The following is a 17,593-nucleotide window of genomic DNA, read 5'->3' as shown; positions in this document are numbered from 1 at the left end:
AATCCATTTCGGTGTGTAATGTCAAGGTACACTCGCGGACACTTGTACACTTAATACCTACTAAAAGGTAAGTACACTTTTAAAAACTGAATTTTTAACTATAAAGTGTTTTCGGATTAAATAATAGAATAGAATGAGTTTCCACGTTTATTACATCATAATTTTATAATTAAAATTTTTTTGTTTCTTAAATTGGCCCGTAGATTTTTCTGTTTTTTGTTTTACTGGCTGGCCCCCTTATAAGCTCTATCCACTTTCTTGTTTATACTATTAAACTATTTCATCGAGTTTTATACTTACCTACTCTGTTAATTACAAAGTCATAACTCTATTTTTTTTTTATATTTATTTAATTCAAAATTTATATCATAAAAAAACCTTCTATTTTCTAGTTATTTTCGACAAACATTTTTTTTCTATAGATAATTGGTTTAAACGTGTGTAGTTGTTTTGACTTAAAGGGTTGTATTGTATTTGCATGTATATATAATAACAAATTGATTTGAAAAAAAATATATTTATTTATTTATAAAAGTATAGCATATGTTATAATAATAGATAATTATACAATATTATTGTTATGGTCGCGATTTATATATATACATCATAAATGTGTAATAATTATTTATGATATACATATTTACATAATAATATTCACCACGACACCAATTTGATTACGTTTTTTTTTTGTGTTTTTCGCATGACATTTTGTTCCACACAACTGAATGCATTGCATGTGTTTACAAACACTATACATTTATAAATATAAATAATATTATTATTATAATGGTTTAGACTTATAGTTCTCTTAAAACACAATATTATATTATTATATTGATACATAAATATATTATACTCGCGTGTTGTAATACAATGTATTATGAATTATTATCACGGTAATAATAATGATAATAATTATAATAATTTAAAGCTGGTATATTGTTGTGTACATAATATATATTGTTTTAAACGCTATAAAATAATATATATATATAAATATAATATATCTTTAAGACTAATGTTATACATAAATATAATATTTACAAAGACAAGAAAAAAAAATAATATACATGATATAATTTGATGATAATAATATGTATAATATTATAATACGTTATATATTATAATATTATTGTCGTGTTAGAAATAAAATATGTTATTTCGGCGACTCGCGTCGGCTTTACGATCGTCGTCATGTATATGATAATAATAATAATATTTAATAATATTCCATACTCTTGTAATAATAATATAGTTTATGAATATAAATCCTTAATATTATTATATAGTCGAACCGGGCACGTTGTTATTTCGCCGAGCCGCCGTCGCCATATCGTTCGTAAAAAAAAAAATTTGAAAACAATTCATTCATAATATACAATTATATAATATTAATACGGTTATATATCATCTAATTCGAGCATTGCTCGTACGTCATTCGTCATACTGCTTACTACAGTAGATGTGCTTAAAAATAAATAAAATAATTTAAACAGACCTGTCGTGTCGTCGCATTACTGTTATGCGTATCGACACGTCTGGCCTGCGCGGAATAGTATATTATTGCGCCGTAATCTGCGCATCGGATGTGAATATATGTATATAAGTACACGTATTTTTTTTTTTAAATGTCGAATGTGAAAGGGTAAAAATCGTAAAAATTTATAGTGATAATGCATTCGCACGTGGAAATGACAATTATAATAATATGATTGGCGATTAGTAGTTTGTCATTTGCGCACAGGCGGTGTGCATAAAAAAAAAAAGTCGGAATCGTCGTAGAAGTGTACTCTCTTCCGTATTCGAGGGGTGTTTGTGAAAAGGGGGGGGTTGTTGTCGGAAAACGGTATATTATAAATAATGATAAAAAAAAAAAAAAAATAGTTATTTCAAAAACTGGGGACGGCGCTCTACGAACTGGCCATCTTGACGAACTCGGCGGCTTCGAACGCGGGTCCGTGCATGTACGGGCCCTGCGCGGTCGGCGGCGGTCCGCAAGCCATCGCTTTGGCGCTGTTCATGGACCGGACTCGCAAGAACAGGAACGTGACCACCAGACAGGCGACCACCAACACGGACAGGAGCATGGCCAGACCGGCGACGAACGACGGGACGCTGATGCACACGCTGTCGGCGGACAGACCGGACCGGCTGGACACGACGACGGTGTCGCCGCCGTTGCCGCCGTTATTGCCGCCGTTCGTGTTGTTGCCGTTGGGCACGTTCAACGCGAAGTTGACGTCTCCGGGGGCCACCACCTGTATGACGCGGCTGGTGTTCACGTCCAGCTCGGGGTCGCCGGTGGACCGACGGTGGTGTCGGTGCGGTTTGTTGGCGCCGCCGTCCATGTCGACGGATCTGGGACGGCCGCCCAGCGACACCAGGTTCATGTGCTGTTGCTGTTGTTGGTCGTCACCGCCGACGGTGCCCTGTCGCTTGACGGTGGCGTACGACGATCCGTGACCGGGCAACGGTGGCGGCGGCAGGTTCAGACCGTCGTCGTCGTTGTTGATTGAGTCCCGTCGGTCTTCTCCGCCGACCGCCGAGGGCGCGTCCGAGTCCTTTTGCTGCGGTTTCGGGCTGCTGGCCGAAGGCGGTGCGGCGTTCGGCAACACTATTTCCGGTTTGAGTTCCGAGTACGCGCCGGCCGGTCCGGAGGGATGTCTGGGATCCGGATACGCGGGATAGTCGGCCAAAAGCGGTGGCGGGGGTGGTCCGTACTGCTGTTCGTTGGGGTGCACCGAGTTGAGGCCGGCGTAGTCGCCGCCGCTGGGTTCGGCCGCGTGCGGTGGAAGAGCGTAGTCGCCGGGGCACTTGGGTTCGGGGCAGTGGTAACGGCACACCTGGATGACGCACTGGAAGTGCACGTTCATCGAGTCGGGGAACTTGAACGCCTGGAAGTACGTGAACGACACGACGGACGCGGACGGTCCGAAGTTCTTGATCTTCTGGAACTTGTACATGATCTTCGGTCGGATGACGCAACCGTTGTGGTCGACCAACTGTATGGGCGTCCGTTTGCCATCGTGCGCCACGCAGTTGCGCACCAACATGTCGAATTTGTTCTCCTCGTCCTTGATGGCCAACACCATGGTCATGGTCTGCCCGATTTTCACTATTCCAGACACTTCGGACGCCCACGGTCCCTTGCCCACTTGGATCTGCATCCAGCACTGTAGGTTGTCGCCAAGGAAGTTGGCCGTGACAGCGTGCAACATGTCAACTTGGAACGGCTGGAACGTGACCGCCTTCTCGTAGAAATCGTACCACGTGCACCTCAACTTGCGAGCCTGGTCCCAGACCTCCTGCACGTAAGGATCGTACTGGATGATGATGGTGTTCTCCACGTAACTTCCGCTGGGCGTCTGTCCGTATCCGGACACGGCGCCTCCGCCCACGCCTCCAGCACCGCCCGACGACGTCATGCCGCAGCTGTTCAACAGGATCTCGAACGTGGCGCTCAGGTGACCGGTACCGGGTTTCACGTGCACGCAGTGTGGATCGCTGTAGTAACCTGTGAAAATTACGTTTGGTTAGTGAATTATTTAACTGGTAAGTGGAATATTATTATTATTATTATTAAGGTCATTAATTGACATCGTAACCGAACGTATAATATTCTATGCCCGAGATGTGTGAAGCTGTGGACGTATCAAAAGCGTTGTCTACTTAAGATGATGCGTAGTCTTTGCCGGTATTCGGTATTTATAACGAACGACTACGAATTCTCGTTGTAATATATAGCATAACCATATTATTTTCCTCGGTTTTTAATTTTGGGGTCTGCTACGTGGGTACACTATTATTTATTGTGTATATCAACACAGATATATGTGTATTACGTATGGTACGTATACGTGATCGTGTGAGACGCGGAGTAAACGATTTCTTTTTAGTCAAAACATAGCTGGCGCACCGCGGGAAGTCTCTCATCGCCGTGTAGTTACCATATTAATAAGCCGTATAAAACCACTTTGGAAAAGCATATTATTCACATATTATAATAATAATATAATAATACGGTTTATACATACACGGACCGATAATTACGATTTACAAGCTGCGGCAGTCAATTAGAGTAAAAACAACAACGAAAAAAAAATACCAACAATAACAGCAGTGCGACTTTCAGTGACTATACACATAGCTATATCGTATAGTTGTACGCGCGTATATGCGATAGAGAGTGGCTCCGCGAGAAGTTTCATAAATATTAATTAAAAATACACATACGCGGGCATTTAGTGGGTCAGCGGTGTGCTTAGATGTATATATATAGGGGCTCTAAATACGGGTCAAGCGAGAGATGACGTGTACGGCGGCGTTCGCGTAACGAAAATATGAAAAACTATTATTATTATTGTAGTGTACCATTTTATTTTATTTGTTTTTTCGTTTAGCGTTTAACGGCTATTATTCTAATATAATATAAATATTAAAATATATTATACTATCGTGTGATTGTGGTTATTGTGTTCAATTGTAGGGTCGCCGCGCCTCGCCCAACGCGGCTAAATATTATTTCTGTGGGCCGCGCGTAATACCATCCGTCCGTCACGGAATATTATAATAGCGTTTCCACCCAATAACGGATTTTTTACCATATTTCATTTTTATGAAATATGATTATGGGAAATTATTAGAGAATCATAATAGTTTTTTTTTTTGCTTACTCAAACTTGAAATAAATAAAAAAAAAATTATTATTGTTTTCGTGTATTTTAATACAAGATAGATACAACTATAGAGTTGATTTATTTTTATATTTTAAAAATTGAATTTCTATAATATTTTCAATAAGCGTTCTAAATATGACTGAGTACAATTAACGAAAAACGTCTATTTATTCAATGACGATTATTAATCATGTAATCATACTACTGACAGAATTATGAACATTTTATGTATGTTTGTTTGTGAAAATGAAAGCGTATACTTCAGCCCCATCTTCCGTCGGTACATTAAAAGTCATTGCATCAAGTCTCATTAACCCACATAAACGGTTTAGTTATAGTGTTATACCCATACGTATACGCAATATTAGACTATTTATGGAAAATGTCACAAATATTTCGGGGGGTGGAAACGTCGCCGTTTGACATAATAATATTTCGATGACGTCCGTCGTATTATATACTTCGTAAAGTCCTTTTCCATGAATTTTTTACGTCCAACACACTCCTTCCCCCCACTCACACATATAGGACACACTATTCACTCTGAAATTCGAGTGAACCAGTGCTCATATACAATAATAGACATATGTAGAAAATACGCACCTTTAGAGAATATGACACCGTAGAACGGCCTGTCGAATTCAATGTTCACTCGCATGTGCGTCTTCTCGCACTGCACCTGTAGGTGTTTGATTTTCACAGCGTCCGGCACGGCTTGTAGAGGCCACGTGTCGTCGTGGGGTCCTTGCAGTGGACCACCGGACGACAGCGGAAGTCCGACATCGTAACCGCCACCGGATCTGTGTTCGAGCGGTAGCGCCGCCGCGTTGTTGTTCTCCGGTCCCAGGTTACCGTCTCCACTTGTGCTCTGCAGTACAAACGATTATCGATTAATCATCAATTGTTGTTGTCATTATATAATATTATATTGATATAGAGACTCTTTTATAATAATTGGCCGCAATAGAGCGGCGACAATTTTTTTCGGTTTTAAAACACTATTTTAATATCGTAATGTATTTGCGCACACTAAATCGCGCTGTAGATGATAAATTACTCGACTCTGCCTTTAAAACTAGGCTGTACGCAAGCCTACGAGATTTAATTATTATACTTTGTTTCAATTACTAACCACTGCGCGTAGTTCAACTGTTATATATTATTTTATACGTATTTGTGTGTGTATTATTTAAGCATATTATGAATGTAAGTACCATTATTAAATAAGATAATGGTGATGATGTTTCGTGTTTCACGGTAAAACGGTAATTATTATATTATTAGTAAAGGTGTGCCGACCGATTGACGTTGATTTGAATACGGAAATGCATATTATTATATAGGTAAGTATAATAATTAATAATGCTTAGCGTGATCTCGTGAATTGATTTTACGGAAAAGCATAAGATTATTCACTTAATGCGTATTACTATATAATTGTAATACATTTTTTTCTTTTAATATCATATTATTATGAAATATAAAAATGTAAAAGCGAGTTTGAAGTTTTTTTTTAGCGAACAGCTTAACGCGAATAAGAAAAAAATGTGTCGGTATGTAAATTTAAAATTACTCCGTCTAATAATTTGTTATATTATATAACATGCAAAAAAAAACGTATTATAGTTTTTTTCTCAATACAGTTAATTTATACGGAGTAACGCCGGTGCAACGTTATGAACACTCTACATTCTATTAGAGAAAAAAAAATGAAATATTAAAAGTGAAATAATTTATTGCGCGCAAATCGAGCGCACGAAATATGTTTGATTTTAAATTAATATATTATACCTAGTATTAATGTAAATTACTATTTAATATTTTGCACATCGTGAAAACATTCAAAACGATAATAAAGTGTTATTATTGCAGGTGAAACACACGGAGGTCGATGAAAATACCTTCGAATAACACTATATAATAATATGTCGGCAAATTCGAGGAACTATAAAATACGCATAAAAAAGCAAATCGATATATAGTATAATGTTTTTTATACTCACGTGTAAAAACATCAGAGCTCCGCAGAACACGACGTACATTGTGTGCCTCAGGCATCTCTTCATAGTGAACCCGGCGGTATGATCTGTAAACAAACGAATGATATTATTATAAAAATTATGAATATTATTATATTACAATTAAGTTTATGACGGCCAAACGGGGCCGCTCTTTCCGATCGACCGGGCCCCGCTTGCGTAGGTATATACAACATAAACGCGCGATTATCATATTATACCAGTGGTAGGTACCTATACGATATTATTTGTATGATTTATAATATTCGGAGAGACCGGATCTCGGACATTTTCGGGGTGAAGGTCGTCTGCGCGCGGCATCCGGAACGATCGGAATCGGACGCGCCGGAGGCGGGGCAAAACGGTGTTTGGAAAACGTAAATATAATATGTATCTGGAACACGCGGGCCGCTAGAGGCGCTCGAGTCGACCGAGCCCGCGAAAGTAAGGCGCTTTCACTGTCTTCGGGATGTGGGTGGACGGGCGGGCGGGTGGGCAGGCATCTATATGTACATATAATATTATATATATATACCTATATCGCTGTATAATATGTGTATACGGCGTATAGTTGTGCGTCCGTTGCAATTGCACTTTCAAATATTTTACGTCTTCGGAACGCTAATTAGAGAGAGAGAGAGACCGTTTGTATATAATAATAAAAATGTGCGTTGGAACTGTATACAGTCTTCCCTTATAATATTATTATATAGATAGTCGTCATTATTATTACGGTCCTTTCTACAAATAATATTGTTTTCGTTTATTTCGAGGTTAGCTGCTGTAATACTCTGCTGTTGCCGATAATATCACTGATGCAAACGACAGCTCTGCTAAAATCCACCAACCCTTTTCCCCTCCACCGACGAATAAAGCGAACGATATCGAGCTTTGCACGACGATTGATGAGAAAACTGTAAGCCCGTAAACTAACCGAGGATTTCACATGATGATGGGTAAAAAGACAGTTAGTTTAGGTATAGATGACGTTTGACAACGGTACTATGTTTCTAGGAGACTTCGATGATCCGCCGCATCCACATGCGAACACGGCCGGAGCGGCGATATTTCCAGGAAGTGCAACTCCGCCCCCTCTTTAATTGGGCCCGCGAATAATGAATTACAAAATAAACGTACTGCATCATTGGCGCGGATGCGTGGATAATAAGGTACGTCGTAAAAAAAAAACTGCAATATTTAATATGAGTATATCTTCCGAGTAACGTGATATTATTATATGTGCGGGAATAATAAAAAAAAAAAAAAAACAATTTTTTGCAATCCGTTAAATTTGTTAATGGACGTGCGTATACACAAAATCGTGACCGAAACGTACGGTGTCTGCAGAGGTTCTTCCGAGTCTTCTTCGTCCCGGAGGCTTTCCTCCCGACCATCAATTAGGCATATTAGAATGATTGTTGTCAAGTTGGGCGGGTCAACGATGATAACGATTCGAATAATATATAATATTAACAATAATTGGCGAACGCTCAGAATATTCGTTGCCACACATCGTTTATAGGTATTATTATAGTAGTCTTGTAAAATTAATATAATAATATTATAACGTTAATAACGAAAAATAAAATATAGAAACAATGGTCCATGGGAGAGAGAAAATTCACGTCATGTTGAAAATAGAAAGAAACACCGATCCGAAGGTTTCGATTAGAACCGGTTTAAATCAGATATATATAGGATGAGTGTGTGTGTGTGTGTGTGTAAATATATGTATCGAATTACTTTCAATGTTCGTGTAAAAAGGACCTGTTCTCCAAGATCAAGATCAATGAACCGCGCCGTGCACGCCTATAAATATGGGTCAGTAGGATGTAAATATTTATTCCGCCGCACCCTTCGCAAGGTCAAAACCGTTTCGTCGATCCCTCACACGACGACGGTGTTCGTATTATATGTACTTAAATAATAATAATAATATTTAATATTGCTATTAAATTGTCGCCGCTAATATATACGTCGTAATGGCACACTGTGCAACAGTCACTCGCCAACAGAACATTAAATAACACGCGACTTACAAAAGCGATTAATATACGACCAAATACTATGTTCTCATATATTATACACATTATTTTAGTAGGAAGCTGTGTAGTGTTATGTGATGTATTGTCTTATTTTTTTTTACACCTTTGTGACGGAAAATAATACGTTTTGTATGGTTTTAATCGATTATATTTTTCATAACCATATATGAATAAGTAATATAAACAATAACGATTCATTCGTTCTATGGTCACTAATAATATAATATGAGGCGCGACAGTGCAGTAATACTGTTAATACAAACAAGACGAAAGATAGCTATTTTGTGAACTATATCTACTATATAGTATACCGTTGAAGTAAAACAAGAGGTTGTATAATAATGTGTGAACGTACGTAATATTTTATTATTTATTGCTTGGGGGCGAAGACAACGGATTAAAATCGTGGAAAATCTATATAATTTAAGTTTAGTTTGGACACGAGAGTACGAGACGTAGTGAGGTTATATATTGTGCAGGTACTGCAGGTCACTGTAATGATTGACGTCGTGTCGATATGTAATCCAAACGATTTGGACGACGACAACGAGTTATCTTCTCGAAACGTCGCCAAAATAGAAAATAAACAGTATTTCCTCATATTCGGACGATGTGCATAGTACAGGAAACACGGTTTTATAATAAATACTGTCATAATTAATTATTCGTAATATTACATTTACCGATCACCGATGGCGAACGTCCGACACACGTTCGACCACTAATTATTTAGCAAACGACCCGCTAATCGTCGCTAGGAAAAGATTAATGACAAACGCCAACATATGACTATATTAATGGCGTTAAAAAGGGCCCAGTCCGTTACAAAAATGAAATAAAACAAAACGAATACCGCGCGTGTATATCCGCTATAATATTTTATGTGCAGGCACTTCGGCCGCGGGTTTAGCCGACAGCCATCCGACGACATTATGTCGATCGGTGAGACCGTCCGACGAAGTCGTATGTGCCATCGACCGACAAATACTTTCTGCCCGACGCGCTTGGTCGTACATATATATATTATAATTTATAAGTACCTCTGTAGTCCTTTCCCATAGCCCATAGGTATAGAAGATTCAGCCCAAACGTATACGCTTTCACGGACTCGATATAATATACGCGTTCGGTGTGAACATTGCAGCAGTTTCGGCAAAACGGAAACGGATGAGATTAATACACATACACACACACACATACACACTATTGCCGACGCGTTTAAGTATGTTTGAACGTATGTGTATGTGTGCTTGCATGTGAATGTGTGTGTGTGTGTGCGAAAAGATGCGCGTCCGTGTTTACTTTCTAATTCTTAACCGTATGGACGTGACTGGACGGACGGGAGATTAAACTCGGCTCGTTAATTTTCAATTACACGCACGTTATTAAATTTGGCTCGAGTAATATTCGGGGAGGAGACGAACACTATTATTATTGTGATACGACGATATCCCGAAAACGAATAATTTTCGGCGCTAGGGATGAAGCCCGTTTCTGCGGTATATATTTGCAAATCGCAACGGACATCTCATCCCGGCTCGAAAATTTCTAAACCGTAAGAACTAATAATATCAAATGTATGTATTATATTCTTAAGGCGTTAATCCATAGTGACACATACATAGTTTATAAATAATGAGTGATGTAGGTGTAATCAAAGAACGTATTTCGAGTTATTATTTATTTTATTTATTGTCTGATATACAATAGCTTATACTTGAAGTGTGTTTAGCACGCACCGATTTGATTTTAATGTAACGTTTTTGAAATACGATATCGACAAACTATATATTATATACAAATATATAAAATCATTAAAGTATACGTTTGGAGCGAAAATACAGACGTAACGTATCCGCGCGACTTTCGACTTTCTGATTATAATATCGTATTGTTTTCCTACGACTACGCGATGACGTGCATACATTATTAACTTTAATACAATGTACACATCACGAGCACGTATAATAGCGGTAATGTTGGGCACATAATGCAACACATCCGGATCGCTGGTGCCGTTCAAGAAAACCGCGGGTGGACGTCAACAGACCACAGTTTCATAACACGCGACATTGTTGAATAAAAAAATCACACTTTCTCTTTCGAGGGTTTTTTTTTATTTCGTCGTTCTATCGTCATTTGAAATATTAATTTGGCGATAATAATTGCGGCGACGACGGTGCCGATGACGACGCCGTGTGCATGCACAATGAGTGCGCCCGGCGGACACAATGGAAGGACGTCCGTCGCAACGAAATCCGTTCGAAACGTCTCGGTCGTATTATTCTCCGCAGCGACGAGCAGAGATTATTGTTATATATTATTATATACGTCATGATATGCCGACTGATGACGGCTAATTTTTCCGGCGTGCAAATTACTCAATTATTTTTCTTCTTTTACTTTTATTATTTCAAAATCGGTCTTGAACGATAACAATCGTTATTTTTTCTGTCCACACACGTGCAATTTAGTAACGTCATTATATAAAATTATATTTAATTTGCAAGTGCAGTATGCCATACAATATAGTTTATACCACTATGTACGTATGCATGCACGTAGACGATTGTGTGAAGCTCCTGTGGGCACATAACCCATCTGTATATTTATTCGGGCATTATTGAATTATGTTGCGTTTGGAACGTTGGTGTTGGGTTGCACAAAATGGCCCGAAGCCCGCAAACGGATATGGTACCTACGACGAGAGATCGGGTTTCGGATCGAACGAAACCCGTTAGGAGTTAGGTTCGCAAACTAAAAAAGAAACGAAAAATGCCGCCGTCCCGTGACCGGCCGCGGTGATTGTATATTTGTGTTGCGTTATGCGTCTAGCGGAAAAAAAGAAAACTGCAGTACCTATGTAAGGCCGTAATTAAATGTCAGATATCACTTGTCAAGAGAAGAAATAAAGCACACTCGTAATTATCGTGACTCTCGACGATAACGAGACCGACTGCTGTGTGCACAGCCTGTGTATGTCTAACGAAAGGACCAGTTTTCACGTGAAATATGCGACCGGTGACAAATTCATCTCTGAACGTGTATATATAAAACATACCTGTGCATTATAGTCAATCAAAAACGTCGGAATAAGAAGGAATATGTAAATCGCAATCACTTTCTCTGTTATAATACGGCGTAAACGTCGTGTAAATCTAACTGTCAAATATGTTCACTGTATGTAAATAATGTATAGTATATATCGAGTAAGTGTATGTTTTTGCTCGATTTCTTAAAAAAATATCAATATCATGAAAAAATATTGTTAGTCATTTTGAAATTTCTCCGATTTCAGTCAATATTATTATGTTTATTTTACATCGATGACGTTACAAGTTATAAGTGTTTCATACAATTATACCTAAATATATAACATTATATAGGTAGGTACCTATTGGTAAACGCCATAGTTATTATAGTTAGGTACATATAGAACATATCATACTCACAACAAAGTCTTTATATAGTCATAAAAACAAATATACCACTGATGTATCCTAAAATTTCCATAAACATATAAGTTGCTAACTTACAAAATACAATTTTTATAACATACATTATTATATTATTATTGCAGGTAAGTCGTGTTCAGATATCAACCCACACCGGTAATATGGTGCAGAAGTGAAATTCAGTACAAGTCAAAAAACAACATTTACTCAACCGAGAATCCGGATTCGGATACACCACGTTCGCCTAAAGCAATACACGACCGTATTCACGATCAAGTCGCACTTTACAGCGGCCGCAGAAAAGCGCTAAATTACGTTTTTAATTTTTTTTTTTTTGTAGATTTTTCGTCATTTAAATTTTTAGTTTAGGGCTATTGTTGTACACGAACACAAACTGCAGCATTAGTGTATATAGAAAGTATTAGCCGTGCCATTTTGCCAGTCGTATTTTTATTACAGAAGCATATAACACACACGTGGTATGTGTGTCAGCAATGGATACAGAGAAAGTGCCGACGTTGTTTGAATGAATAGTTGTGCATGTACCTGTGTATGCGTATGTGTATGCGAGCGTGTACGTGTGTGCATATGTGCATGTGTGCGAGCGCGAGTTTAACAGACATTCCGTAATGGATCGAGTCAATCTTCTTCCCTATTATTCCGATGAAAAAAATCGCTTTGGGATACCGGTTCGCCATAATGGGATGCGCGTGAATTCGACACGAGACAATATCGTCAATAGCATTATAATGGGACAGAAATTGGATCTAAGAGCAATTTTCCTCGACGACCTTGAACGGCATTAAGAGCGAAAGTAGTATTTTCCAAAAACCTAATCGTTTTATTGTTGCCCGATAATTGTTAAAGAAAGTATGATATCCTTGCTCAGAGAATATCATATCGATTGTATTATCTGGAAAATATAACAGTGCCCAATAGCTATACCTCGTTATTTAAGTCTGCGCACGAAACGTGCTCAAGTTTAATAAATAAAAAATACGCTACTATTAATATTCTTCTAGTGTGTACGGTACAATCGAAAGACATCGTCTAAGAACATTGGTCGAAACGATTGATTAATACGTCGCTACCTATAGATATTTTTAATCGAATCGTGATTCGGCGCGTGTTCGGTGGATAATTTTATATTTATAAGTAGGTAAGTGCATTTATTTATTGTGTTTTTCGTTACCGTCAGTTTTCATTTTTATTCGTATAATTCTCGATTTGATTGACGTACTTTTTATTATAATATAATAAATTATATAACATTGTAACTTGTAAGCAATAAGTAGTTTTAAATTTTAATAGTAATGTGCTAATTAACATATTATAGGAATATTGCAAATTAATTTTAAATCAAATGTCCATTGTTTCATAGATTTTTTTTTACTTTTTTTAAAGTATGTGACGAGTCTTCAAAAAGAAAAAATCTGATTAAGACACCTCCTACAATTAAAACAGAAACAAAAACAAAGTCTCAAACACCACGCAGATTTTGAAACGATGCCAATATTATGTTAATTCGAATTCGTAATGAACGCATAATTTGCGTACATATTATACAGGTATTTATGTATATATGATATTATTATATATTATATACCTACAATAGCATAGTCGGTAATTTTTATCACTCGTTCGCGGATGGTCCGCCCGTTGTTGCTTTCTATATGATATTATTATAAAGTATACGACGTGGGCTCGTTCACCGGCCACCAATTATAATGATTCTACCAGATTCCGATATACATATAATACACACACAATAATAATACGAACACGTTTACATGTGTATAGTATACGTCGAATAGGTGCGGTAAATGTGTGCCAAATTTCACACCTTTGCGACTCTTGTCTCGTGCGCGTCTGCTCGTGGCAGACGTATAGGTACACCTCATCGTCTATAATATTATATCGTATATACCTATTACTTATTATTATTAGTAATTATTATTACGACTGCCATCACCACCGCGGATGTTGGCGAATGGCGACGACGCGGACTCGTATTAACCTAATTTTTTTTTATTTTAGACGCTTATACGACATAAGGGGAAACTGGTCGCGTATATATATATATACCTACGCCGGGGAACTGGTTTGCGCGCGCGGGCCCCTAATCTCGCGTTTGCGTATTATATATTATTGCGGCTGTGTGCGTTGGGTCTGACCGTGACCCACTCGCCGGACGAAAGTTGCACCCGCCGGCCGGCACTCGGTGTGTGGTGCGTGTCCGCAAACGTGTGCGGTGTTCGCGTGAACAACGATCTGTGGGGGGGTGCAGGTGCATCTTGGGCGGGATGACTATACGCGACCTTGCGGCGTGGACCAAAGGATAAACACGCGTTTACACTACGCGCTCGTATAATATTATTAATGTATCTGCTTAGATTTTCTCGAGAGGAGGTAAATGAAAAAAATTACTGTTGAAAAACCAATTGTAGAGTATTTTTATATTTATTTTTAACGAACTACGATATAATACTATTTTTATCGGTTAAACCTGTTTCGAAACGTCTTCAAATAAGACTTGGTTGGGGGTAGCAAACCTTGTTTGTAAATATGGCAATGGGCAAATACACGCGTATATAGGAAGACCGTAGCTCTCCCGACGAAAGGGGTTGAGCAAGACGCTCGTTATTTTAAAATGTCTTTGATGAAGCAATGTCCACGAATTTATTAATACTGTTATTACAGTTTTTGCGATAAATTTAGTAAAATAAATTGTGAACTTAAAGTTCACTACTGCCAACAATTTGAAAGTTTTAAACTTCAATTGCAGTCAATTAGACAAATGATTTATCTAAAAATATTTCATATTTACTTATTTTATCCGAGTTTTATAATGGTTATAAAAAAACTATTATTTTATTCTTTTAAATTCTTATAATTGAACTATTATACGAGTCTCATTATATAATATTTATTCGAATAAAAGTTTAAATACCTTTTTTGATTAGAAGAAGTCGATTTATAGATATTTTAAAAACTTACTTAAAAGTCTCATTAAATCTAATATTATTGTAACACAGCGGACATTACATATTTTGCGTAGTATATGAACATGTATTAGTTGGTAATTAATAATGTAAATAATATATTAAAACGATAATCACTTAGCCTATGTAGAAGATTTAAACACATTATTAATTAATTACTAATTAGCAATCACTGAAAACATTAAATTAATATACATTCATTACTCCCGTTTAGCTTATGTTTTAAGATATAAATGTAATTATAATATTAATTATTCTTTGAGTTTTTAGAAATAACTTATTATTTTTTAAACCGGTTACAATTTAGTGGGTATATTACGCAGTTTTACATAATTCGTTTTTAATTCAATTGACCGCGACCGTAGTCATTGAAAACTCGCTTGGCCTACAGACACGATTTTTCTATACCTACGTAGGTAGTGCATATTATTATTATACTTATTTTTGCGCTATACTCCACTAGTTACAAGATGTCACAGAAAGAAAAAACCACCAAGGTCGTTTGAATGTATTTTTGGCCACTGTTTACCGCGGTTCAGTGACTCTGAAAGTAAATGTCTTTTAAACCTGCAAATCTACACTGTACCTGCATATTATGTACAATGGTTAAAATTGTAGTATTTATACTATTCAATCGAAAAGGATTATTCAAATCTGGCGATGGGATCGTCGCGGTATGTGTGTGGTCGTGGCTCTCGACGGGCGAGACTTTGTTCTAAACCAACTATAACGGGCGAAAAGAAATAAAAATGGAGAAGATATTATTGTATAGGCGTGTATCATAGAGTACGATTGTTTTAGGTGCATATATTAAAATTAAATGCGTAATAGTCGATTTAAACGCATTTCTAAACGCTTGACCTTGGGCGGCAGTCCTTTCTCCGAGGAATGTTCGTTTATTATTCCGACGAAGAAAGTACCTACCCATATTTTATGTGCCTATAATACCCATAATTATTATACTACGCGAACACGCGCCGGCCGGATGATCTCCGTCACGGGCCGATACTTCACGACGCAGTAACCGGAGGGGTGAATAAATTTTGGACTTTCTTGGCGTTTATCTCGCGCACAAAAGCCTTTTGTTCCGTTAATTCCCATTGTACGCGTCTGCCCACGATTTGTTTGCGGGCTCGTAGTTTTACTTTCGATTGAAGGACGGCGAAAAGAAAAGAATGGCATAATAACGATTTAAAAAAAAAACGGTTTTACTGCACGTCGTCTATACCACCTGTCGTTGGTGTTTAATATTGACGTTTAATAAGCCGAAGGCGAACGTTTGCGTGTATATACTATAGACAATAGATACCCCGTAGAGGTAAAGGAACCTAACTTATTGCAGTTATACGAGGAGGGAAGTTAAAAAGGTAGATACTAATTATCAACGGTATTATTAATAATATGACGTTGTTATGCAATATCGAGCCGTTAGAATTATAACTATTGTATCACACACTAATGTTATTCTCTATTATTTTGTTTAGTACTTATATTATAGCCGATAGATCGAAGATAGCACGAGATATTCAATATTATGATATACCACGGCGTTAAGAAAGTAAGTCTGTCTTTAAATACGTATAACTATAGTCTATAATAATATATAATTTTTTAATTACTCACCAAATTTTACGACCATGTATGTAAAACTGTATCCAGCTGGACTGTCACTATACGAAAAACCGGAATCGCGTTTTTTGGACGTTTATAATTCGTAAAAAATAATTTTTTTTTTTCAAAAATTTTTTTATGTGTAAAGTATGTTTATTATACTTTTGCACCGCGTGTACACTGTCGCGAACGAGTGTAAAATTGTTACTGTCCGATGTTCGCGCTGAAGACACTACTATAATACTGACCCAGTGTCAATCGGCCGGCGCGATACAAGTCTAGCCGTCGACGACCGACTTTCTCTTCGGTCCCGCTTCCGTTCTCCCGTCCTCCCTCTCTTCCGGTCCGATGATCGTCCTCTACGAAGTCCGAAGTCCCCACCGCCGCCCGAAACTCTACCACCACCACCACTCGTGGTGTAGTGCATATATTAGTAATAATAATAATATTAATACGCACCTGGAGTAGCAGCTGCTGTCATGAAACTTTCTACCGTCACCTTGAAAGGGAGAACCGGCGGTGTCGTGTCGTGGGCGGTGCAGACCCGGTGCAGTGCGAGCTGGGCGGATGTACGCGCGCTCGATCGCATCACGTAACACACACGCACCACGTGGATCGGGTGGTGGCGAAGGACATTGCCGTGGTAGAGGAGATGCTCTGTCCGGGTTCTTTGTACTCTTGCGCGTTCCTGCTATCGTCATGGGTAACCGCGTGGTTGCGCAACCCGGCCTGGTAGTCCCGGAATTCGTTTACGCGAGACCGACGACGGGGTTCGAACAACACCGG

At 38.1% G+C, this 17,593-nt stretch overlaps 1 protein-coding gene across 1 annotated transcript; it reads right to left on the bottom strand.

Moving 5' to 3' along the window:
• Positions 1-501: 501 nt before the first annotated feature.
• LOC114131100 (uncharacterized) lies at positions 502-17,066 on the bottom strand. Its single transcript, XM_027996241.2, has 4 exons — positions 16,820-17,066; positions 6,680-6,762; positions 5,280-5,544; positions 502-3,514 (listed from the first exon to the last, which is right to left on the bottom strand). The coding sequence occupies exons 1-4, from the start codon at positions 16,833-16,835 to the stop codon at positions 1,911-1,913; spliced, it is 1,968 nt and encodes a 655-aa protein (XP_027852042.1). The 5' UTR covers positions 16,836-17,066; the 3' UTR covers positions 502-1,910.
• Between the last annotated feature and the right edge of the window lie 527 nt (positions 17,067-17,593).

This window comes from Aphis gossypii, chromosome 3, assembly GCF_020184175.1.
Source record: "Aphis gossypii isolate Hap1 chromosome 3, ASM2018417v2, whole genome shotgun sequence".
Classification (NCBI taxonomy): domain Eukaryota; kingdom Metazoa; phylum Arthropoda; class Insecta; order Hemiptera; family Aphididae; genus Aphis; species Aphis gossypii.
Note: the sequence above shows the minus strand (reverse complement) of the source record. Positions and strands in the feature narration are given on the sequence as shown.

Bases quoted from the DNA above. Each gene is read 5' to 3' on its own strand.
- LOC114131100 (XM_027996241.2), bottom strand. The intron at 5,545-6,679 runs GTGAGTATAAAA...TTTGTACTGCAG, and splicing joins GAGCTCTGATGTTTTTACAC to AGCACAAGTGGAGACGGTAA. The intron at 3,515-5,279 runs GTGCGTATTTTC...TAATTTTCACAG, and splicing joins CGGTGTCATATTCTCTAAAG to GTTACTACAGCGATCCACAC.